This window comes from Melozone crissalis, unplaced genomic scaffold (genome assembly GCF_028551555.1).
Source record: "Melozone crissalis strain CALT ecotype California unplaced genomic scaffold, PUWL_Pcris_2 ptg000013l_1, whole genome shotgun sequence".
In the NCBI taxonomy this organism is placed as follows: domain Eukaryota; kingdom Metazoa; phylum Chordata; class Aves; order Passeriformes; family Passerellidae; genus Melozone; species Melozone crissalis.
Window position 1 is genome coordinate 15,367,052 of NW_026535791.1, and position 23,832 is coordinate 15,390,883.

The following is a 23,832-nucleotide window of genomic DNA, read 5'->3' on the forward strand; positions in this document are numbered from 1 at the left end:
AGGTACCGTCAATTTCAGCTTTTTGCAATAAAATGGGAAGTGTGTGCAGCATTTTACATCTCCTAAATAGATTACCCAACACATCCACACACATGTACTTGTCAAAGCTAATGGCATTCTTTCTGCTGAACCTGACAAATTCCAGTCCTCAATCTAAACAAGAATAAATCTTAACCAAATGTTGACATTTTACCCTCCTCTTGGGGCTCCTCTCCAGAGATCATAGAAAATTCTCTTCTCCAGCATCTTCAGCTGTAACAATTAGTTCTATCAACCCTGCAGAAAGCAATCAACTTAATTGTAGAGGAAAGTAGAGTACTCAGCCAGAAAAAACATTGGTAAAGTAAAATGCACCTCTGAAAATTCAATTCTTATTTTGCCATCATGGTATAACAACTAAATAAGCATTTCTAATTATAGATATTCCTCTGGAGATATTTGCCATCATTTGCCATTGCTCTAAAATATAGAGATATGTTCCCAATTATCAATTACTTAATATGCTCTGTAGTATATTCAGCTGTGTGTCTTACCTACTTAGCTAAAATATCCAGGGAAAAAAGCTTTGTATATGAACCCTTGAGCATCATAGTCAGCTGCAGGACTAAGTGTTTTAATGCTGATGACAAAGGAAGAAACATTTCTCCAGCAATCAAGGCCTTCTGATACCATTTCCTGACTTCTGAGAAAAATAGAAAGTGGGTAGTATAAAAGCTCACCTGGCTGTCCTTTCAAAGGTCTCCTTCATTTTAATGTTTTTCTTCAGGCTTTAGGCTTCTAGTATTCTTGCATTAAATAAATATCTTAGTTTTTAATGAAATGTATCTGTGGTTGTGGAAAAAAAAAAACCCTTAAAAATTCAAAACCTTAAAGTGCCATGAACTAACAGTAAAATAATGAAGAATGAACAGTTGTCTTCAGGGAAGGAAAGATAGGGAACATTACATTGCTTTAATTTTATGGGGATTTTAATACTAATTCTTTCATAGAAGAGAGTTTTATCCTATCTAACATTCCCAAAGAAATGATGACTTGGCTGACCCAGATCCTTTATAGTGAGAAAAGGTTTTTGATACCTCTAATTTTTGGTATAGTTCATGATGCTCCAGAGTTGGAAATAAAGGTTCAGTACAAAATGTTCCCCCAGAGAAGTTATTTTGTTTTATTATTGCAATTTCATGAGAAACACAGGTGAGGGAGGGAATATGACGATTCTTAATATTTCACATGTCCACTGAGGAATTTTCTCAGAGCAAAAGAAAGATCATTTTCTGTCTTTCTGTCTCCCAAAAATTAAAATTTAAAAAATTGTTTTTAATAGCTGGAGGCAACAGAGCTTTACAGACAAAAAAGCTTTATTTTGACAAATGGATTTTCTCACTCTTTTTCCTGGTTTCTCCCCTATCCTACTGGTGGGAAGGAAGGAGCCATGAACTGTGTGAGTGCTCACTTGATAGCAAGGGCCAGTGCATCGCAGCCTCAGATCCAGTTAGGGATGTGCAGCAACGATAAATATAGCCCCTAGATAGAATTGGCAGTCAGTATTTGGTGGGTCTAGAAAAATACAAGTACTGAATTAAAATCCTTATGTAGGATTTGGGAAGGTTGAGATTTGGTGGTGTTTCAGGAGACTGAATGCATTGGCATTCTGATGTTTTAGCATCTGTTTAACATCTATAACACTAAATAAAACAGGGCTGGAGGCTGATCCTTTTTCCCAAACACAGCTAGTACAGACTCATACATATGCTGCCCAAGACTAGGCTAGAAGGGGCTAAGGGGCTGGGTGGATCCTAGTGGAGGCAATATGCATGTCCTTACCAAACTCCAAGCATCCTGAGAGCCTTAGGTGGTACTGCCATGATGCTGGAACTTGATTATTATTTTGGGGATATTTCAGCTCAATACATCTGAAGCAGTGTAAGAGCTGGGTTGCAGCCTGTCAAATGTTGTGTTTTAGCAGCATGAAACTGAAGGGCTGATGAATGATAAACTGGAGTATCACACAGAGGCTGTGGGGTGAGTCTGAGATTGCTTGGATAGTGATGAAGAGATGTTTGGGGTGGACAAGGTAAATCTGGTACACTAGTCAGTATTGACTTTCTGGGGGTCATGTCTGGCATGAACCATCCTTAGAGCCAGACCTGGATGTTGTCCTGGATAGAGTTGGTTTGGATTGTCCACAACAGAGCTACGAAATAAATGAGCATGGAAGCAACAAAAGTGATCAAGCTTCTAGAGCTTGGGTTCATTTTACATCCCTCTTTTTTGAGCAATATAGATATAAATATTTAGATTCTACAGTTACTGTTTTCAGCCAAAAGTTTCTAAATTTCAACAGGAAAATGACACTAGATCTGAATTTTACATAACATTATAGGAATGAAGACACAGCAGCAGTGGCCACATTAATTATAATCAATTTTTGTAATTAAATATGGGTTATTGAGACATCAATCTGCGTGGATAAGAACACTCCAGATGTCAAAGCTGGATTTTTACCAGATAGGGTGTCTGTAGGCACAGCTGTTATCCCACAAATCTTTGCAGTCCTCACACATTATTTTGGCTATAATTTCTGTGCTACTTCTAGTGCTCCTGCATCTCCCGTATCAACCCTCCAGTTCTATGGAAGGGAGTAAGCTTCGTGCTTGCTTTCATTTGCCACCACCTTGTACATCAAATAGATATATATATATTTGTGAAGGGAAGTGATGCAAGGGACCATGCACCAGTTCATCCCTTTACAACACACTGCCCTTGCACTCCAAAGTCTGCAGAATTATTTGTGTACCAATGGAGATCATCTCTGCTGCAGAGCATGTTAGGAGGGATGGGGGGAGGAGAGGCCATTGGTGCTGCCTTCTTGGGGCAGCCCTAGAAGATGGGTTCAAGTGGATATGGAAGCTCTGGCAGGTGAGCTGCTGGTGGCAGGGTCCCAAGGAGCATTACAACCACCAGGCAGCCTGTGGCTTTCCATATGGCATTTTACTTTACTCCTTCCCCTGCATGCGTGGATAGTGCTGTGAGACCTAGGTGGTCCAGGCAGTCAGGAAACCTGGCCAGCAGTGTGTTTCTAGTGTAGCTTGCCCAGCTGAGGACAAAGAGTGATGAGATCTGCATGAGTGGAGCTGTATCTCCTTAGTTCTGCTGCATTAACCTGGAGTAGCATTGATAGTGCTTTTTTGCTTGGGTTAGAAGTTGACAAACATCTTTTATTTACTAATGATATTTAAAATGTTGCTGGTGATCTCCAGCCTTGCAGATCCCATAGATACACCACCACTGGTTAGATGTGATCACTCAAAGGATCTCCATTTTCAGTAAGTATTCGTCCTCTGTTCAGGTAGAATTAGGAAAGTCAAAGTAGTTTTCTGATTGAGCAGAATTGAAAAGCCAAATTGGAATTTTTCAGGACCATTGCCTTAAGATTTATCTGAAGGTTGGGTTTTAGCTTCTCTTTCATCTTTCCTTGTACACTCATGTGATATAGAAACCAAAAAGACCCCTTGTGAGAGACTGGGCTATGACTCAAAATAATTGCCCATTTGTGAAGGCATGAGGGTGCTTTGCTGAGACCAGGTTTGCAACTCACCAAGAATGAGATGAGATTTTGGGTGTGTAATGACAAATCTCTGGTCTGCAAAAGACAGAAGGGATGAACTTATAATTGCCAGAGACTACAGGCTGGGCTTTGAGGCTGATAAGAGGCAGATCTTATGGAAACAGGGTGGTGCTTTCCACCATGCCAAATTGCCTGCTCTTACATACACCCCCTGCAGATAGATCAAGACCTTCAATCATCACTTCAACCAACAGCAACACTCAAGTCTCACTGTAAATCTAGGGGTGGTAGTTATGTATCTTCTTACTCCTATCCTTTCTTTCTCTTTCTTCCTTTTTTTTTTCCCTTGCACATTTTAACTGATATCTTTACGCTTTCATATTGGCTTATAGCTATAGATAATAACCAAAATGGCTATATAGCTGCTTTCTATTGCAACCTAATTGTTCATATATATATATATATATATATATATATATATATATATATATACACACGCACACACACATATTTGCAAACACTGATAATTCAGTATTTTTTCACTGTAATCCACCCAAAGAGACCCGCACTACTTTCACCTTCATGGGTAGGTAATAACACCCCAAGAGTTATTCCCTCTGTCATAGGGAAGTGCTGGGTTAAAAAAATGTCAGAAATATATGTCAGAAATTATCAGAAAAATGTCAGATCTCCCCACGCTTCTGCACACTGTTGTCACCTGGTTTATTAGTGCAGATCAGCTTTGCTGTCACCCTGTGACCTCTGTGTGCCTGGACACTGTGATCGAGATGATGAAACTTGAGCTTCAGCTGGCGGATGCCTCAGAAACTAGAACATGTGTTGGCATGCCTGCCAGCCCAAAGTTCAGGAAGGGGAGGAGTTTAGCAGGAATTGAAACTGATTTCTGGCCCCTCCAAAATTTGCGTGTTCCCCTGGCTATAGCAGCAATACTGGTTTCTGCCAAGGCAAGGTACTTGCAAAACCATGTCTGGGGCTGGAGGATGGAGGGAAGGCAGCAGGTACAGGACAGCTACTGCCTTCAATATGTCATCTTCCTCTCAGGGTAACCCTCATGGCAACAAGGAAACAGAGAAGGGTGAAAACACCCAGAAGCTGACAGCATTTGAAGAGAAACAAGGAGGCCAAGCATCAGTGCACCAACAACAGCAAAATCAGTAGTAAGTAACAAGGGGCCTGACTGAGATTACCAATGCAGATTACTACCTGCACTGGGTGCCTGTTCTCCAGTTTACTTGAGGTGTACACTGTTAAAGGTGAAAATATTTTACAGAGAGCCTGAATGTGGCTGAGCATACAAGTAGCATGCTGTCATCTCCTTAGAGCTTCCTACATGGGACCTGAGTTGCTCTGGCAGGCTTCTTGACAGCATGGCTTACACCCTGGGCCATAGCAGTGGCCAGTTCTGTGCCTTGGATACTGGCATACGTGGTGTCTGGCATCTTTTTTCAAAGTTTCTTGGCATCTTTTTTCAAAGTGAAATTTCAAATCTGGTTCTAGCTCCCTGTTTTCTGTGCCTCCTAATATTTCATCCTGGAAAGTCTAAAAATACTTACTTTGGCTTAAGAGATGGATATAGGCTGCATTCCAAGACTGCTCTGAATGCAGTCAAGGACACAGAACAGTTTCCAGGAACTTCATGCTCACAAAACTAAAACCAAAGCTTCAGCATTTGGTGCTTTATTGGAATCTATGCTTAGTCCCTCTCTTGCTTTCCACTGACAATCCTGAGATAACTTATATAAGCTCTGTCTTGCAGATATAATGCAGAATAGAAACTGAAAGCTCTATGTTTGTGTTTTATGCATGTATGTTTAATGTAAATATACATAGCTGACCATAGCCAAGTGTTTATTCCTTTTCACCGTATGTGCTTTTTCTGAGTTCTTATAACAGTGCATGTAATGCTAAGATTATTGTTATGTGCTGATTTTGCTTAGCTTGCTTATTTTTCTTCAGTCTTTCAAAGGGCAGCTGGCAAAACTGCAAACACTTTCAGTTTCCTTTCCCTTCTCTCTGGGTGAAGAAGGTGGAGCCACCTCTGGAGGAGGTGGCAGGCAGCTGATGGTGAGCAGAGATCAGCAGCTTTCCACTGAATCCCATGAATGCTTGCCTATTGGGTAGCAATGATACAGGGACTATTAAAAGCTGAGTCCCTTTAAAATCCATCAGCACTTTAATGATTGGCTTTCAGGAGAGCAAACAACAATTCTTTAGTTGCTGTCTGTTTATTTTCTGTCACTTCCAAATATGAAAAATTCTCTGTCTTGCCTGCTTTCACAGTGCCACATATCCACAGTAGAGCAAGGACAGCCTCAGTTTGTTTATGTAGCTCTAATGTGTGCATTTTGTTGCTGTTTGGGTTGTTTTTCAGGGGGAGGAGGGCGCCGCAGGGCCAGTGGGAGCTTTCCCATTGGCATGACCGTGTTTACCCAGTTTGTCTGGCATACAAACTCCCTGGTAAAGGTTAGGTGAATAATTAATCAATTGGTTTGCCAGAGCTCCCTGCAGAATTTAAGGCCAGAGCACATATAATCACACAAATCCCTGTTCCCTCTTTCATCTTACATGATTCTTGCAGACATAAAGCTGTTGTGCATCCACTGCAAAGACTGAGCACTATTTTCTGCTGTGTGAAAATATTCTCTCTGTGTCTTCATAAAGTACTAACAAAGAATTAGTTCCTAAATCTCAGATGTACAAATTAAATTCTGCATTAGTATTCAGTTAATGAGAAGAGGGATGAAGGAAAGGCAGTTTGGAATAGAAACCATGTAATATGAGTGGGAAACTAATATTCTAATAAAAAAATGAAGTGAATTAGAGGGGGGTTTGCATACTTCCCTTTAGAAAGGGGATGCTACCTGGCAGTTTGAATGGGATGAAGCCACTTAAACTGCAATTTCCTTAACTAATACAGATTAAAGGAGAAGATAGCATCTGAAATACTGAAACAGAACAGTAGGGATCTTTATTCTTAAAGAAAAAAAAGTTTCATTAATTATTACTTTCTTCATTTTTCTCAAGCTACATTTGAAGAATGATTTCAGATTAAAATATCATTTTACTGCTGATAAAGCTGACTCAGCTTTTTAGCCAGCGACATCTTTTAATATGACCTTTAAAACTAAAATATTGGAACACCCTCAGGCTCTGGTTTTCAGGTTCTGGGATAACAAGAGCAGCTGGAGAGCTGCAGTTACAGGGTGACAGTAGGAGAAAAAAGCTCAGACTAACATTACTAAAGGATTTCTGGAATATGCATAGCAGAGGGAACATGAGGGGCCCGAACAGGATATCTCTGTGCCAAGCAGTGTCTCTATTCCAGCTTCTGCTTGCTATTTTTTGAAAACAGACAGGGGTATAGTTTTCCTGCCAGCAAAGCAGTAGTTGGAGTCTCTTTTGAAGGCTCTGTGTGAATTGTTTCAATGCAAACTCTCTGTCTCAGGCTGTGAGAAAAATTTGGAGTGGGAAAACATCTCAGGAACATCTCCGGGTCATATTAGGTGACCTTTTGTTTAGATTGGGCACAGGAAATATGTGTGGGATGTAGCATGTTGCAGTCCTGTTCAGCACTGAATATTCAAACCAGACTATTAAAAATACAAGGTGAGCAGCTGGTATTAGAGTTTAGATAGTTTTGGTTTGGAAAAGCCCTTATATGATATGTCAAGGGTGAGAAGTGACAATAAAATGGTCCTAATTAAGAAAAGTACTTGTTCAAATGCAAAATTGAAGTCACACTTTGTACATCCCCATCCAGTTATACATAGAATGTGGTTTCAGGCCATGGAGAAAAAAGTCACCAGGATGACAAGACCTTGAAACTGCTTATAATAATAAGCTTGCATTTAAGTGGCTTCACTTTGTCTGTTAAGTGCCATGAAATTAACTTGTAGAAAGCAAATTCCCAAATTGCCCCTATTCATGCCTATTCAGAAACAAAAGTCTGTACAGAAGAAAGGTGGAGGAAAGTGGGGAAATTAGAGGGTGAACTATAGCTAGTACCTGAAAAAGAAACTGCTGCCCCCATTCAGCAGTCTGCCTTTAGTGCCTTCAAAGCTGCCAAGAATAATATTGGTTCTGGTAAAATCCATTAAAAACTGAAATTCAAAATAATAAAGCCTGAAGATATACTACTGCACAGCTGGTAAGAGTCCCTCATCATTTTGTTTGAAAGGAGAGCGGACTTGCTAGAATGCTTGACTCAGAAATTGTATTCTTTGACACTGGAGCCAAATCTATCAGAGGTTTCTTTCCTTTCTTTTCCAATCTTAATCCTGAATTAAAAAAACCAAACCAACAAAAAACAAACCAAAATACCTATGGTTTTATAAGACCCCTCATCCTATTGCTCACAGGCTATACTTAGTAGTTCTTTCATGAACTAAAGTTTCCTTAAAATAAAACAATAGTTAGTCTATGTTCTGGTTTGAAAGCAAAACCAGTGAGAGACCCCAAGTCAGAAATACAACTTTTTAGGAAAAGGAAAAAGAAAACATACAAACATACAAAATATATGCAATAATACAAAAGAAAAACCACTGACAGTCAGAATACAACCTGACACCCTGTTGGTCAGGGTGTTGGTAGCAGTCCACTTGGATTGGTGACTGCAGTCCTCCTGGAGTAGTAAATGCAGTTCTGTTTGGAGCAGTGATCCTGTAGAAAGGGTGTATTCTTCCCTTGAAGATCTGGTAGAAAAGGCTTGCCTACTCCCAACCCCAGATTATATCCAGGAGGGAATACTTAGCTCCTCCCCCTGGGTGAGGCATCTCACAATGAGCTGATGTCATTCTGTGAGTCACATGGTGGGTCCATTAAAGAGAAATGGCTGCTGGAGGGAGTGATCTCTGAGTCATGCAGCAAGGCATTGATGGGCCCATTAACAGGAGATAAGGAAAAACAATGCCCCTCTTGTTTTCAGCAGCTCTAGAGGATGGAAATAGAATACATCTTTATATTGTAACCTAGGACAGTCTACAAAACTGTTGGCGGATTTTAGCAAAATACTTGTTTTGCCCACTGCCCGGCTACTGGTGGGAGTGCAAGACAGGTGATGTGAATTATGGAAAACCTGTTCAGAGTTTAGCTCTCCACTTGCTGCACAGGAGAAGCCTCGCAACTCTCTGTCTTTCAGGCTGATGTACTAATGTTTACAGCCTGGTGGAGTGCTTCAGAGATGCCCAGGTTTGCCATGGTCAGTAGCCAGCCTTTTCTCTAGCCAGAGGATTGGTGGCAGGGTCTCTGTAAGACAATAAATATACTGTCAGTCTGGATGGGGGGGTTGCTGTGCCATATAATGTTTGGGGCAGGGAAGGAAGTCTTTCCATATTCTGTATTAGAAAACTTTTTTGAAAGAGCTTGCTTTGTACAAGCTCTGACGTATTCTCTTGATGCATAGCTTGATGAGGACCTGTGGCAAGGTGATGAATAAAGAATGTATATGAGGATGTTGCATTTGGTCAGGGGCAATGAAAGGACAAGTTCTCTGATACAGAGACAGCGGAGGAGGAAATACATTGTTGAAAAGAGAAGAGGCAGGGAAGCAGAGATGCACATGGCACTAGCTCAAATCTCAGTGTTCATGTGGTACAGCATGTGACCTGCTGAGCTCTGCAGGCACACTGGCAAGCCTGACATGCAGCACATGCATGGCCCTGCAGGGGAGAGCTCGGCTCAGCACTTGGTGCTGGCAAGCCCAGTGCCTGGCCTGCCCACATATGATGCTCTGTGCTCCTCAAGGCCAGGGATTACCAGGTGATCCAGCTGGCTCTGACATGCTCCCTACATACCTGCATCCCTCTCCCTACATCCCTGATGCTGTGCTACACTGAGGGAACTGAGCTGCTCTAGCACATGGGGATGGCATGAGCATGGCCATGTCTGACTTTTCTAGACTTTGCTGGGTCTGCCCTGCCACAGTGAGCTCTGCCCCTTTGGTGTTATCTGACTAATGGCATGTTAGGGTTTCCAGAGGAGAGAAAGCTGTGCTGTGAGCCAAGTTTGGGCTGAGAGCTACCCCTTGGCTCCCTGATTTGAACCATCAGGGTGGCAATTGCCTTGGATCTTCAGAAGTTGGTTGAGATTGTCCAAAACAGAGTGCGACTGAAGCACCTGCTCTTCTTTCTGATGTGCTAAGACCAAAACAAGCTGCTGAGTCTGAGCCTCATCTGAACTGTTGGAAATTCAGTTCCAAGTTTCGATTTTAGTCTTTTGACTAAATTTTAACTTCAGGAATTTCTCTACAAGCATGTGGGTAAAAGCAGAACTTCAAGTCTGTTTCTTTCCTGCAGATTTCTGACTCTTACTTTCTCCTGGACTGCTCTCTGCTGCCCTCTCCCTTCTCACTCTTCCCCCTTGCAAGTTCACTTCTTCAGGATCTAACTCTTTGCTTTCATCCTCACAATGCCAAAAATGTTGTCTGTTCTTAATGAAAGGGACCAAATACAGAAGTGAGTTACCCTGGTTTAATAATCTTCCAGACATCTTTTGAACTGTGTTAATTAAGTGCATTCCTGGCCTGTGGCAAACACAGGACAAAATCTATGGAGATAGATTTTTGGTGATGAACATTTTCTGCTAATGTAATGAATTTTCTGCCTCTTGTGTTAAAAGCAAATGTGCAGTGAGGATAAATCAGACAGTGTGTAATGCTAAGCCCCAGTAAATCACTTTTGTCTCTGAGCTGCAAACTGGTAAGATGATGCCACTGATAAAGATGGAAAGCCAGAGCCCCAGGCCTGCATGTAAGGTTTGTACACTCTCCCAGAGATCTGCTTATGGCACTGCTGGGACACAGAGCATATTGCTCAGCTGAGGTCTAGAATTGTGGCTGTCAATTATCATTAGCATCTGGCTGTGTGCGCATTGCAAAATAGGGATACCTACAGGACAGTTATCTGCTTGCTGAGATTTGGCATCTTGTAGCCCTTTAATTTGGCAGCTTCTGTGCTGCTCAGCAGCATGTGGCTGCTCCATTAGGCATGGGAGCTTTGGTGAAAACAATACTTTGTGGTGGTGTGGACTTGACAGCTCTTAAAACAATTCCTGATAAATTAATGCAAAGTTCAGCTTAGTGTATCTTTGAAGGAAATTCAAGAGCTGGCTTTGGCGTTTGATCTCTTTTAAATTCAGTCTTAACATACTATCTAATGCAGTATCTCACCCTAGGTCCCTCCTCTGACTGAATGTGTCCATGCCTCCTTCCCAAGCTTTAGTCATTTTGTTGCTCTCCAACTTCATTCTCCTTGGTTTCTGTCTGTTATGCAGAGTACTCTGCCCAGCAGAGCAAGATATTTGGCTTTCAGCTCTGTGACATTCATGTACCAATGCACCTACGGTATAAAACACAGGGGAATTGGGTACAGTTTATAACACCCATTCCTTTTCTAATTCTTTAAACTATTTCACACTTCATTTGCGTATCTCTCCTGTGGTAGATGGCTGGAGTGGACCTGAGGAAAAACTGAAGAGCACAGCTCTGCAAAACCTATTACCAGTGAGCAGCAGTCCCCATGGGTTTTTTCAATTTTAGAAATAAACTATTTTATACAAACCTGAAAGAAAGTAGAACAAAAATTGTTATCATCAATGCCTTTAAAGCACTGAAGAGGTGTCCTTGAGCTAGTTAGAAGAGTAGACTTACACATATGATTCAAAATTTAGGTTTTCAGACATGGTGTCACTGATCACTCAAAGTGTAAACTATCATTAGAGATTATCTATGACATAATTGCATGTTTCTCCTTATTGAAATGTTTTATATCTCTCTCTGTATGTGCTGGTTTTGGCTGGAGTAGAGCTTATTTTCTTCATAGTAGCTGCTGTGAGGCTATGGTTTGGATTTGTGGCCAAAAGTGTGTTGGTAACACTGAGACGTTTTGTTATTGCTGAGCAGGGCTGACACTGAGTCGGGGCCTTTTCTGCCTCCCACTCCACCAGAGAGAGGGCTGGGGTGCACAGGGAGTTGTGAGAGCTGTGGGACAGCTGACCGCAGCTGGCAGAGGTGTATCCCATAACATATGGCATCAGGCTCAGCATACATAGCTGGGGGAAGGAGAAGGAGAAGGAGAGATGTACAAAGTGACGGAGTTTGCCTTCCCAAATCACTGTTACATGTGGTGGAGCCCTGCTTTCCTGGGGATGGCTGAACACCTGCCTGCCCATGGGAAGTGATGAATCCATTCCTGCTTTGCTTGTGTGTGCAGCTTTTGCTTTACCCGTTAAACTGTCTTTATCTCAACCCATGAGTTTTCTCACTTTAACCTTTTTAATTCTCCCTCCTATCCCATGGGTGAGCCCACATCCCATCACAGAGTGAGCGAGCAGCCATGTGGTGCCCAGTTGCTGACTGGGGTTAAACCACAATGATATATAGGCATTTAGAATCCCACAACTGTGGTATATTATGTGTATCTGCTTGAAAAATCATAGGAGGTTCGTTTTTTTTATTTCAATATAGATACATTCTCTTATTGGGTTACAACTTTCTTACTCTCATTAATATCTGTTCAGTCTGTGTAATGAGTCAACACATTCCCATTTTCCGCAGAGAAAATAAAACAAAAAACACTCATCAAGATTAATATGATCCATAAAGGCAGAAGATGATTTGTCTTTTTTGAAGAGCTATAACTGGGGTAAGATGTTCTTTCTCCCCCTTCCAGTGACTTCTGTATTTGTATTTATAAAACAACTCTACCTCAAAGATAGGCTTAAGTCTTATAACAATTAGAATCATTATTAGGGAAACTGTAAATTTAAATTCTTTATAATCTTTTCTGTCTGTGGACTTTGAAGCACTTCATAAAGTGTGCTTTGGTATAAAGCACAAAATTCTGCAGACCACTGATAGCTTCAAATCTTCACATTTCCTTAATTGCTCCCCAGGTAAGTAGGATAATTTGCTCCAGACTTATGGCTACTGTGGCAACCCAGAAACTGACTGGAATATTAAATTGACAGGCTGTAGCAGGTTTTATAGGCTTAACTGGATCAGAGGTTTTGCCTGAACAAAGAAATGACATAAAATATCCTGCAAACTGGATAGAAACACAAGGTGGAAGCTGGTGGTGGGTTTTTTCATTAACTTCCTTTCCTTCAAAAAGAGAATCTCAAGAAAAGAAGGAATATTAGGTGCAGATTTTAGAACTGGTAGGGCAGGTAGAATTTCTCAGGCAACAGCTCATTTGGCTTCCTCTCTTGTAGGGGTAAAAGGCAAGGAACCAGTTTGGACCCTGACTTTCACCCCTCACACAAGAAATTTACCATGTACTTACTCCTCCTTCTCCCTGATCAGAGAATCATGGAATGATTCTTTAAGAAACCTTAAAAGTCATCTAGTTCCAACACCCATGCCATGGGCAGGAATCCTTCCACTAGACCAGGCTGTTAAACACCTTAAGTACAGGGAATCCACAACATCTCTCGGCAACTTGTGCCAGTGTCTCACCACCCTGCCAGTAAAGAATTTCTTCCTAGCATCTGACCTGAACCTGCCCTCCTTCAGCTTAAGGCCATTCCTGATCCCAGTACCCAAACCCACACTCTGGCATTTTTTTCCAGAGACCAAGGTGAATACTAAAAAGTTAGATAAACTCAATAATGCTCCCCCCTGCCTTTTTTTTTTCCTTATTATTTCTAATAATAAGTAAAACAAAGCATTAGATAAAAGACAAAGAAAAGTTGGTGTCCTGTTCTCTTCTCTCCCCCACTGAAGACTTGGCATCCTCACTTTCTTTGCCTTTATTTCAATAAATGGAAATGAATTTTGCTTTCAAATAAACACTGTTTTAAACACAACAACTCTTAATCTGCTCTCTGGAAAACAGATGGTAAATGTACTGTTGCCTCTACCTCTTTGGTAAGCTGATTGATCTTTGCTGAATTTCATGTGCAGTCCTTCTAAGGTGCTGAAGATGAGTCCATGGTCAGGTACCAGAAGAGTGGCCCCCACCTGGCTTCCTGGGGTGTGAGCCTTTCAGCCAAAAAGCAGAAGCAGATGAAGGAAATGATTCATGGCAAAAGGGCTAGATTTGGTACTGTGATTTCTCATACACGTCCAGACAAGCCAAGGTCTTTTTAAAAAAAATTGATTATAACTTAAAACAAATCAACCAGACAAATGCTGTTTGAAGTCATCAAAGTACATGGTATAAAAACTCTTCTGCCCTCTAGTGCTGTGAAGCAGCGTGTTATCTAGATGCACTGATCAATTTTTGGGAGAGGAAGATATGTAGCATTGCAACATACAATTTCAGCCACTTTTATCACTGCCAAAGGGAGAGGAGGGGAGTTTAAAAGGTACTTAATAATTTTTGTGTATGAACTTGAGAGAAATATGATCTTAATATCTGAAACAAAAACAAAAGCTATAAAAAAGTCTTTAAACAGATACATTGTGTAACAGCTTGCTAAAGGCACTTTGGGATAAATTGGAAGTGCTACCACTCAATCAAATAGAGAAAAATCTGAAACAACATCATTGATTTGGAATGTTATGCTATAAATGAGATGTGTTGTTAAAGCTTCTTTTAAGTAATGTTTGCAGTTATGTGGTGAGTGCCACTGGGGCGTTGCTGCCCTCTTCACTCCAGCCTTGGAGGGTCTGGGGTTCGGTGGAGATGTGCAGAACAGTCTCACTGTCTTGGGGGCACCAGAGTATGCCGGCAGAAAGGGAAAAGATCATATTAAATGGCACCATTAAAGCTCACAGCTCTATCTTTACTAGTTTAATCTCATAAATTAATCCACATCCTCCTAGAATAAGTCTTCAAAGAGAAAGAGGTAATTGGATATAAATACTCTCTTACCAAATCCTGAATTACAGTGATACGGCAGCAGGCAGCTTTGGGCACTTTGATCTCTTTGCTTGATTTTCATTCCCCTTTTAAGCCTCAGTCTTGGGCCTTATTGTTTCATTACTTTTCCATTGCCAACTTCTCTCTCTGCTTACTAGTTTGTCCTCTAGCCACTCCCTGTGGCCCTTCCTGAAGAGGCTCAGCCTTCACCCCTAATTATTCTTTGCTAGCTGTTCTTCTCCTTGTGCTTTTCCTGCAATGAAGCCAGATGAAATATTTGTGCCCACACATGCATATAAAACCCTGCCAAGACTCTGATGTGTGGGGCCAACTTTCTTAGTGCATTTCTGGTAAACCTGCACCCCCATAGCACAACTTCTGATAAGTGGGAGCCGTGCAAACTCCTACTCACACAATACACCATGGAGATAAAGCCCTTTGTCTTCTCCAAGTGGAACTGACAAGTTTTCATCACTCTTTTGATCACCTCGAGTCTCTTAATACACTCTGAACCCTGGCTTGCCTCTTTGCTGTCACATTAGATTGATAGCTCCTTGAGACAGCAACTGCATTTTGAATTAAGTCTGGCAAAACAGGCCCCTTGTCCTGATTCAGTGAGTCGCACCTTAGGTGTGACAGCAAGATGGATATGCCCAAGGAATTCCTGGTGCCTGAAAATGAAAGGCTGGCAAGGAAACTGAGGCTCAGGCTGAGAGTAAGTCACCTGGGTCCATCACAAACAGTGTGACTTTGCACACTCCTTGGACAACTTTTGGGCAGACTGCTTAAGTCCACAAGGTGCTTGGTGCCCCCAAGGTAAGGGGTGGGACCGCCAGCAGCAGTGTTCTTCCCAGCAGACAGTGGTCTTCCACATGGAACATTGTGATTCAAGGACGTGATTTGATTTGGAATGCATGAGATCTGAGGTCAGCAGTCTAGAGTAAGACTTGAATAAGAACAGCAAAGGGTATGCTAAAAATTCCTGAAAATATTATTCTTGGTATCTGCTGCCAATTACAAATATAACAAGAACTCCTTGGAGTACTTACCAAAAATTCCTAAAGAGCTGAATCAGAATAAATACTAGTTTTTCTATGAAGTTGTTCGCTACAACAGCAGAAAACTGGTGATGAAGGAACACATTCTAGTTCTGATTTTGTGTGAACAGGAAAAATAAGAGTGTATTCTTTCATTTTAGTGTTGGCCCATATGTCTTGGTAACTCCAAATGAAACCAGAAGAAAACAGTTGCAGCAAAGTAAGTTGAGTTGTCTAATATCATAATACACTATTTCAACTTGAATAACTTCGGGATTTTAGCATTTTATTGCTCTTGCAATTTTTATCCTCATTTTTACAATGCTTTTATATGTACAGATATGACAGTAATGCCAATGCTATGAGCATTCTCCATGATGATGTAGCTTTTCTTAAGAGTGACTCATCATCTGGCATCACTTCACGCAGAATAAATCTTGTTTGGAAGGGTTTTGGTAGTTTCAGTGCAGGAGTTGTTCAAGATGGCTTCTGCAAAACTATGCTGGAATTAGCTCTATCCAACTTTTACAGGATTGAATTCATATTTGGGAACTTTGAACAGTCTCAGGGTTAGGAGGAAGAAGAATAAAAATATAAATAAGAAATATTTTTAAAAATACTCCCATGTGAAAACAAAAGCGACTGCAGACACTATTGGTTCTTGAACATGCATTTGAGTTAGGTGGTTCTTCTACTGAAACTGATAAAAGTAATTTTAGGTGGAAAGTATTTGTGGATATATGTTCACTTTTGCTTAGCTTTGAGTCTTGCTGGTGAAAATAGCTAAGGAGGAGCAGCCAGAATCTCTACCAGAAAGATCAGGCCTATGTTGAAGTCTTTTATTGGCAAAGTTACAGCCAGAGTCAGATGTGAAATAAATTCTGTATACAGTGGTGACTGACTGGGCACAGCAGTTCTACACACCTGGGCATTGATTTATGCAAGACATGAAAGCCGAAGAAATGTGAGTCAGCACTTCTCATGTCTTAAGTCCTCGAGGAAACAGTACAATCAAATCCTTTCTTCTCAAACATGTGAATTTGGCTGAAATGCTTCACCAGCAGGCTGGTGTGGGTTGGGTTTCCTTTGGATGCAAGAAAGAAAATGGATTTATCATGAACCAAACGGTATCTTTTTGAAGGAAGAATAGCAGCATATCATCTTAGACCTGACTATGATATTAACAGCAAAGGTGCTGCTGCTCTAATAAAGATCTGTTTGCACTTTGTGGTGCCACTGTGGAAAGTCTGAAGCATGTCAAGTATTTCTGTCTTGGACGCTGGCAGAAATAGGACCTCACTGGATACAGTCTCTACTTAAATGCTTGTTTTGAAGGCAAAATAAAAAGCTGTTCTCTGTCTTTTGGGTCTCTTTAGAGGTTTACCCAAACACTGGCTTTGTCCTCTTAGAGGAAGGCTGGTGTTAGCCTCCAATAGCCATAGCCAGCCATTAGGATGCACAGTTAGTAAGAGTGAAATAAGCTTCTAGAGCAACTGAAGTGCTAGTGTAAAACACAGCTCCTCTTTCCACTGGCTTTGTTGGCCTTGCTATTTTAAGGAATTGTTGTGCTTTTCTCTCTGTCAGTCGACAAAGAGAGAAGTTAAATCAGCCATCCTGGAGCATATGGCTGCACCCCGGCTGTATTGACTTGCACTGACTACACTGGAAGCTTGCTGCCCATCTCACATGGGTGCCTATGTTGAAGTGTCTTAATTTGAAGCTGATTCATGCATTCCTCCTGTTTTTATTTAGGGAGCATGTGGTTGGGAGGGAAAATTACTTTTCTTTTCCCTGCTGGGGAGCATTACACCACAAGGATTTCCCTCTATGCAGTAATAATATCTTCATCATAACAACTTCTGCTTTACCTGAAGGAATAAATACTGTGGCACTTACCTATAGGTTCCCAGGGGTTAAAAAGCAGTCTATTAGTAGTCTCCTAGCTGGTTTTGGCTTTACTTTTGGTGTTGAGTCCTAGGGTTGCTCACCATTACAGTCTCAAGTTAGGAAAAATGTTTGCCATATTAGCTAATTATTGCAGTGACTCTGTAGCCTCTTGTGGGGGTGTCTGCATCTCTTGAGAAGCAAGCTGGTTCCTGGATGGTCTTCAAGATTACATGCAATTAGCTGTAATGGCTGCTTGTTAGTATTCCTCTAACTTCCATATATTTATTTCTTTTTATACCTGCTCAGTTGCTAAGAAAGAGCTCGATGACCTGGAGCAATGGAAGAAAGAACACAGGCCAGGGCCAATTACGTTGGTGCCACAGAGACTGGGTAAGACATGGAAATCAGCAACTGAGAATTCCAAAATTTAATTTTCCAAGACATGAGGCATTTTAACTTTTTCTCTCTACTTATTAAAAGAGATTCAGTTTCAATAAGGGCTGACCTGAGTCTATTGTATGTGCTCTGTGCTTCTTGATGATCAAGGCAAGGAAGATGTTTCTGAAACAAAACAGCACAGATTGTCACTCAAGAAATCTGTCAAGGGCAGGGTAGAAAATCTGTACTACCATTTGGGGAAAACAGGTGGATTAACCCTCCTGCTGTTTACACTGTCTGTGGTTGATGTCTCTGAGGGGGCACACACTTGTCATTAGTGTGCAGATGGACAGCATGTTGGAGACCCTCCAGTTACCCATAAGAAAACTCCTCTGTGTGCTTTCCAGGCTGTTGGCTCTTGAAGAGGCAAAAGTGATCCCTGCAACTTCCACATTTGCAGGCTAAATGTGTGTGAAGCCCTGTATTACCAATTTTTTGAAGATAACAGACAAGTAAATGAAAAACAGGGTAAAAAGCTGCAAGAACTTAAGACACCCTGAACATAACTGATGTGGTTGTTAAGATAAGCAAGATGTTTTCTAGATGGGTGAGGGGAAGTGTAGGAGATATCTTGAATTGTAACCACCATAAAGTACTGAATTTAGTGATATTTCAGACTTAGTTTTAAAAAGTTTTAGAAAAGAAGAGCTGCCTTTCCTTACCTTGGCTTTTGTAGGAGAATTTGGGGTGCACAGTGCAGGATGTGGTCTGCTTTGACCTGCAAATTAAGTTCTTTCTTTGCCAGGCTACACAAGATAAGTTTGTGGTGGTGTCCAGTGTATAAAAATGTACAGCAGGTGGAAGATAGAGGAATTTGAGCTGACTCCAACCCAGAGCTGATTTTTGGCTCAAGGTGATCCTGGTCCCACATGTTCTGCCCTGCAGCTGAGTCACAGTTGTTTGCAGTGGTGGCAATGCCCTGTATTCAAACCATGTGCAGTTGTGTGGCCAGACACAGTCTTTGTGAGTTCACATGTAACATCTGCTTCTTGCTTATGGGTAGTTTTTAGAAGACATTCTTCTATCACAAAAAGACCATAGAGCTTTTTGCTGAAGAACGTGAAGTCTGGAAAAAGAAATTTGACATATTTGGTGTGTGCAAGCTGGCTACGTGACTGAGAGTGTCCTTAAAGCTGCAGGGACTGAGTGTAAGGAGTCCTAACTCTGGCCCCACTGCATTTAAAATCCTTCTGGGCAAAGAAGAAACTTCAGAGGAAAAAAAAAAAAAAAGTAAGAAAATATGATGTCATTAGTCACTCTCTAGCTGCCACTTAGACTCCTGGAGGCTGAGACACAGGTACTGTGTTCAGTGCCTCTGAAAAGAACTGAGGTGCAAAGATTATTAGAACATATCACTCCCACAGGAACAAATTTGGAGCTGAAATGGCATCTCTAATTTCACCCTGTAGGTACTCATTAGGAGAAAAAAGTATCATGTGTTATTTTCTCAGAGTGATTTTAAGGGACTGCACATCTAGTCCAAATCACTATATAAAATCACTAAATAAAGTTGAAGTTTCCTAAAGTTTTTTAACACTTGTGGTTTCCACAGGGAAATAAGTATTCTGGCTTTCAACTCTGTAATATTTGACTGGCAAACTTTCAGGCATCATGGAGAGATGAGAGCAATGAAGGATGCAAGTTCTACTCTCCTCTGTAAGCAACAAGTGGAGCAACAAATCATGCCTGATAAATGCAACAGTCTCTTTTCTGGTGTTATAATATATGATCACAACACCCTCTGACTTCAGTGAAGCATTTGACACATTACAGCTAAGGCAGCTTGAATGAATTCAACCTGGCTGAAAGGCTATAGGCAATTTCTAATAATGATCAGAAAAATGTTTGTTCCGAGACAGCATCCACTAGTACCAACAAAAAAACTACAGTGTACAAAAGAAATTTTGCTATTAAAACGCTAAAAAAAGGAGAAAGATTAGGCATTTAATAGGTTTCAAAACCTGTTTAGCAGCAGTTTTATTTTCTAGACCTGGGGAAGTGACACTACAATGGCAGCTGTATGCTTATTGCTACTTTAAGCTTATTGCTTGTATTACTCTATGGCCATTCTCTCTGGAGAATTTATCTTAGGGATTTATTTGCGCCCATAGAAATGTTGCCACGCTTAGGGTATTGATCTCCCATTCACTGAATGTCACAAAAGCTCCTAAAGATTAGTTATCTTCCATTAGTAAATGGAGAGAGCTACCTTTAGACAAGAGTGATCCCTCCTAGTATTTTTTACATTTCTGAAAGGTCTTGCAATTCATAGAGTGGTTTGTGTCTGAAGGCAACCTAAATATCATTCAGTTTTAACTGCCCTGCCATGGGCAGGGATACCTTCCACTAGACCAGGTTGCTCAAGGCACAATCCAGCCTGGCCTTGAACACTTCCAGAGATGGGACATCCACAGCTTCTCTGGGCAATCTGTGCCAGTGCCTCAGCACCTCACAGTGAAATATGCCGTTATTATCTTCAATGTAAATCTCTCCTCTTTCAGTTTAAAGCCATTCCTCCTTGTCCTATCACTATATACTCTTGCAAAAATTCCCTCTCCAGCTGTCTTCTAGGCCCTTTCAGGTACTGAAGGGCTGCTAGGAGGTCTCCCTGGAGCCTTCTCCTCTCCTGGGGGAGCAGTCCTGGCTCTCTCAGTCTTTCTTCACAGGAGAGGTGCTCTAGCCCTCTGATCATTTTTGAGGCCTTCCCATGGACTCCATCCAGCAGGTCCATGTCCTTCTTCTGTTGGGGACTCCAGAGCTGGATGCAGCACTGCAGGTGGGGTCTCACCAGAGCAGAGCAGAGGGGCAGAATCACATTCCCTCAACTGGCTGCCCATGCTGCTTTTGATACAGCCCAGGATATCAGGCACCTAAAGTAGCACAGATTGGTCCAGCTGCTTCTATAGAATTAGGAGGCACATGGAGTTGGGAATTTCTCATGAAAATAGTAAATTGGGGAAATACAGCCCCCATCCTCGGAATGGAGTAAGGGCTGTCGTTATTTTTTGCAACAACTGAAGGGAATAAATTATTTCCCTTCCTACAGAAAGAAAATACTTTGGAAAATAAAGCAGAGTAATAGAATTAAAGTCACTGCCTCAATCCCTTGAGACCTAGTATCACTTTCCTTGTGTGGTTGGCTTCTTTGTTTGTGGGGATTTTGTTTCTTTTTACTGAAGGCTGAACATTATGGCCAGAGCTTTAGATGTTCACAAAAGAGAGTCCATGGCTTTGGAAAAGGATGCTTTCTACTACCTGGATATGAATGTTAGGTCTGTGAGAAAGGCTTTTACTTCCATTTCAGAAAGGGGGTTCTTCCCTGAGCCCCAAGACATTTCTTAGAAAATATTAACATGATAGAATCCCATTGGAGCTGGCAGAGTCCAAGATCCTAAATTTGATAAAAGACAAACTTTTTAGCAATAGAATTTCTGACTGTATGTGTGTGACAAACTGAGCGAAGGTGGGGATAGCTGAATGTGAAAATGAAAACTCACCTGCAATGCATGACTGATTTTCTGAAAATGGAATAGTTCCTCAGTAAACTGATCATGTATTGTAGAGACATATTTGTTGGTAGAGTGGATGCTACAGTGAGTGCTCTGTAAATAATAGGCAAGTGCTTTTGATGGATGAAAAAAATGATCAAAAAGGTCTCCTATCTGTTCTCTTTAATGTCAGACAGCTACTGTAATTATGAAAAATTTCCTGTATATGCATACATCCAGTCTGTTATATTGCTGTATTCTGAAATGACCGGCATTTGCAGTTAAAATGCTCATACAAAGTACCATTTATACTTTTGGGTTTTTTTTAAGGTGGAAATGAATTAGAGGCTCAAGTACGACAAAACCAACAAATGATTCTCATGCAATCTAAATACCAGAAAAAGGTCAGTAAGAATAAATGTATTTGTTTATTTTTAGAACTCAAAATAAAGCTTTTTCTGTAGTGTTTTGTATGACTATAAAATGAACTCACAGCCGCTTGACAGGAGAAAGTCATGAAACCTGAAGGAAGCAGCAGAAAATCAGAAACTAATGTTCTGCACCAAAGAAAATGAGAAATCTTTCCATAAATATGTAGCAATCTGTATCACAGATGATATCTCAAATAACAACCAGAACAGTTGTAAAGCCACTTAAATGCCATACTGTATCTTCCAGCATGCTGCTTATGCTTGGACTAATTGATCAATGTACCACCCTGTCCCGTGCTTATGTGAAAATGTTGTTCCTGTTACAAGAGGTATAAATGCTTGCAAGTTATCAGTCAGCTGTGTGAGTCCTTGCATGGATGCCCATTTATCAGTCCTAGATTTTTCAGTCTTCTTTAAGCCAATATTGCAGTAGCTGTTGCACAACCTGCATTATTCAGTGTCTTATTTTAAGTGAAAAAAATCCAGAAACTTTCCCCTAACACATTTTAGATTTGAAAGATGTGCACTATAGGAGTCAAGTTACATTATGTGTTCCTTGTATACATAAATATGTAAAATAACTTCCTATGTTTGTGTCACACAGCACAAAAGAGAAGAGTACGTAAAAGCAAAAAAGGCAGCTGAAGAAGCTGAAATCCTGAAAAAGAAAGCAATTCAGAGAGAAAAGGTAAATCTGGTTACTGCAGTCTTGAAGCCATATAACAGTTCATGTCTTGATGTTTGATTTTGCTGAGCTACATGGAGCTGGCTAATTAAATTAAGTGGTAGCCCTGGATGGTATTGAGGAATTAGGAAATGTAGTCTTCCTTCTCATCGTAGCTGACTGAAGGATGCCTGCCCAGGGTTTTTGGGGGCTTGAGTGTTCCTTTGGCTCATCAGAAACTCCAGCCTTTCTGTTGCATCTGTCTGGCAGAGTTAGCAGAAAGGGAGGCCAGGAGTAAATTGTGTGCAGGTTATATGGTTCACTTTGGCATGAGCTCCATCTCTAAGATTGGACTGTAGCAGTTGGCACAAAGACCTTATAGAAATCCATAATTACCTGTGCACATGGGAAGAATACAAGAAAATCCAGCCTGTCAGGATGGAAAAGATATCCAAATCATGGAAAGGTCAGTGTAGTCTACCTGCATTGTGATGAGAGCACCCTGAAATTCAGCTGCCCCTCCAGCCCTTCTACAGCCAGCACACACAGGTGTCCTGCTAATAGGCCAGATCACTCTTCCTTCCAATATTCTCCACATATTGACACCAATGATAGCTCACTCAAAATTTTTCTTTTATTATTTTTAATTTTTTTGCTTTCTCCAGTTATTCTCATAAAGCATCTCCTTCTTTGTGCTGTACAACCCTTTGTAAAAGTTCATTTGTGTCTCCTTGGTGGCAACCAAGTAGTACTGGCTTGAGAATGCAGTGTGGAATTTAAATGAAAAATGAAAGAAGAGGGAGTATGATACTGATGTGCTCATTAACAAGGAGAGAAAGGGAGATTTCAGGTTTGCACATTTTGTCTCCACAACAGTAAAAATGATTTTCAGTGCAGAAACTGAATGTTGAGAGTTAATTAAAAAGTCGTCGATACTGGTTGGCGTGCAAGGGCATGCATACACAAAAATAACTGTATTTGCTTCTAGGTGAGGGTTAGTCTGTTCCTGGTCTCTCAGTGGTTAGTATTATACTTTGGGCATAAGCCCATACACAATAGCTTACAGGGACAATAAATACTATCTCCTGAAAATGTTGTTAGCTGTTACCATCTCTTGTATAGCTCCAGACACAGTGATGATAGCAGTGGAAGTGAGTGGATTAATTATTTAATATATGTTGTTTGCCCGTGGGCATTGGACAAGAAAAATGTTACAAGACTGCTATAATTTCTAGTTACACCTGGAAAATATATTGATGTATCAGGTTTGTTTTCATGCTCTTTAATTTCCTTACCTTCACTCCCACAGATTATAAAATCTTTATAGATGTTGTAGATAGTAAAACCATAAGTATCTGTTTTTGCTGAAGGAGGATGTAACATTGCAGCAAACATCTTTGCCAAACAGACTAATTTGACTAAATAAACATGTACCCACAAAGCAATCACACAAAACAGAGGTGTGTGAAAGGGAAGTCTTAGTTTAAATTTGTTTATTCAGA

The 23,832-nt window shown here is 40.9% G+C and overlaps 1 protein-coding gene across 1 annotated transcript in view; it reads left to right on the forward strand.

The window, feature by feature from the left end:
* Positions 1-4,513: 4,513 nt before the first annotated feature.
* The window catches only part of EPSTI1 (epithelial stromal interaction 1), a 42,700-nt gene continuing 23,381 nt past the window's right edge, over positions 4,514-23,832 (forward strand). Inside the window, exons 1-5 of the mRNA XM_054272063.1 lie at positions 4,514-4,743; positions 15,584-15,642; positions 17,616-17,699; positions 21,566-21,639; positions 22,271-22,354. Of these exons, the coding sequence (XP_054128038.1) occupies positions 4,550-4,743; positions 15,584-15,642; positions 17,616-17,699; positions 21,566-21,639; positions 22,271-22,354 (495 nt within the window). The 5' untranslated portion in view covers positions 4,514-4,549. The remainder of the gene's footprint in view (positions 4,744-15,583; positions 15,643-17,615; positions 17,700-21,565; positions 21,640-22,270; positions 22,355-23,832) is intronic.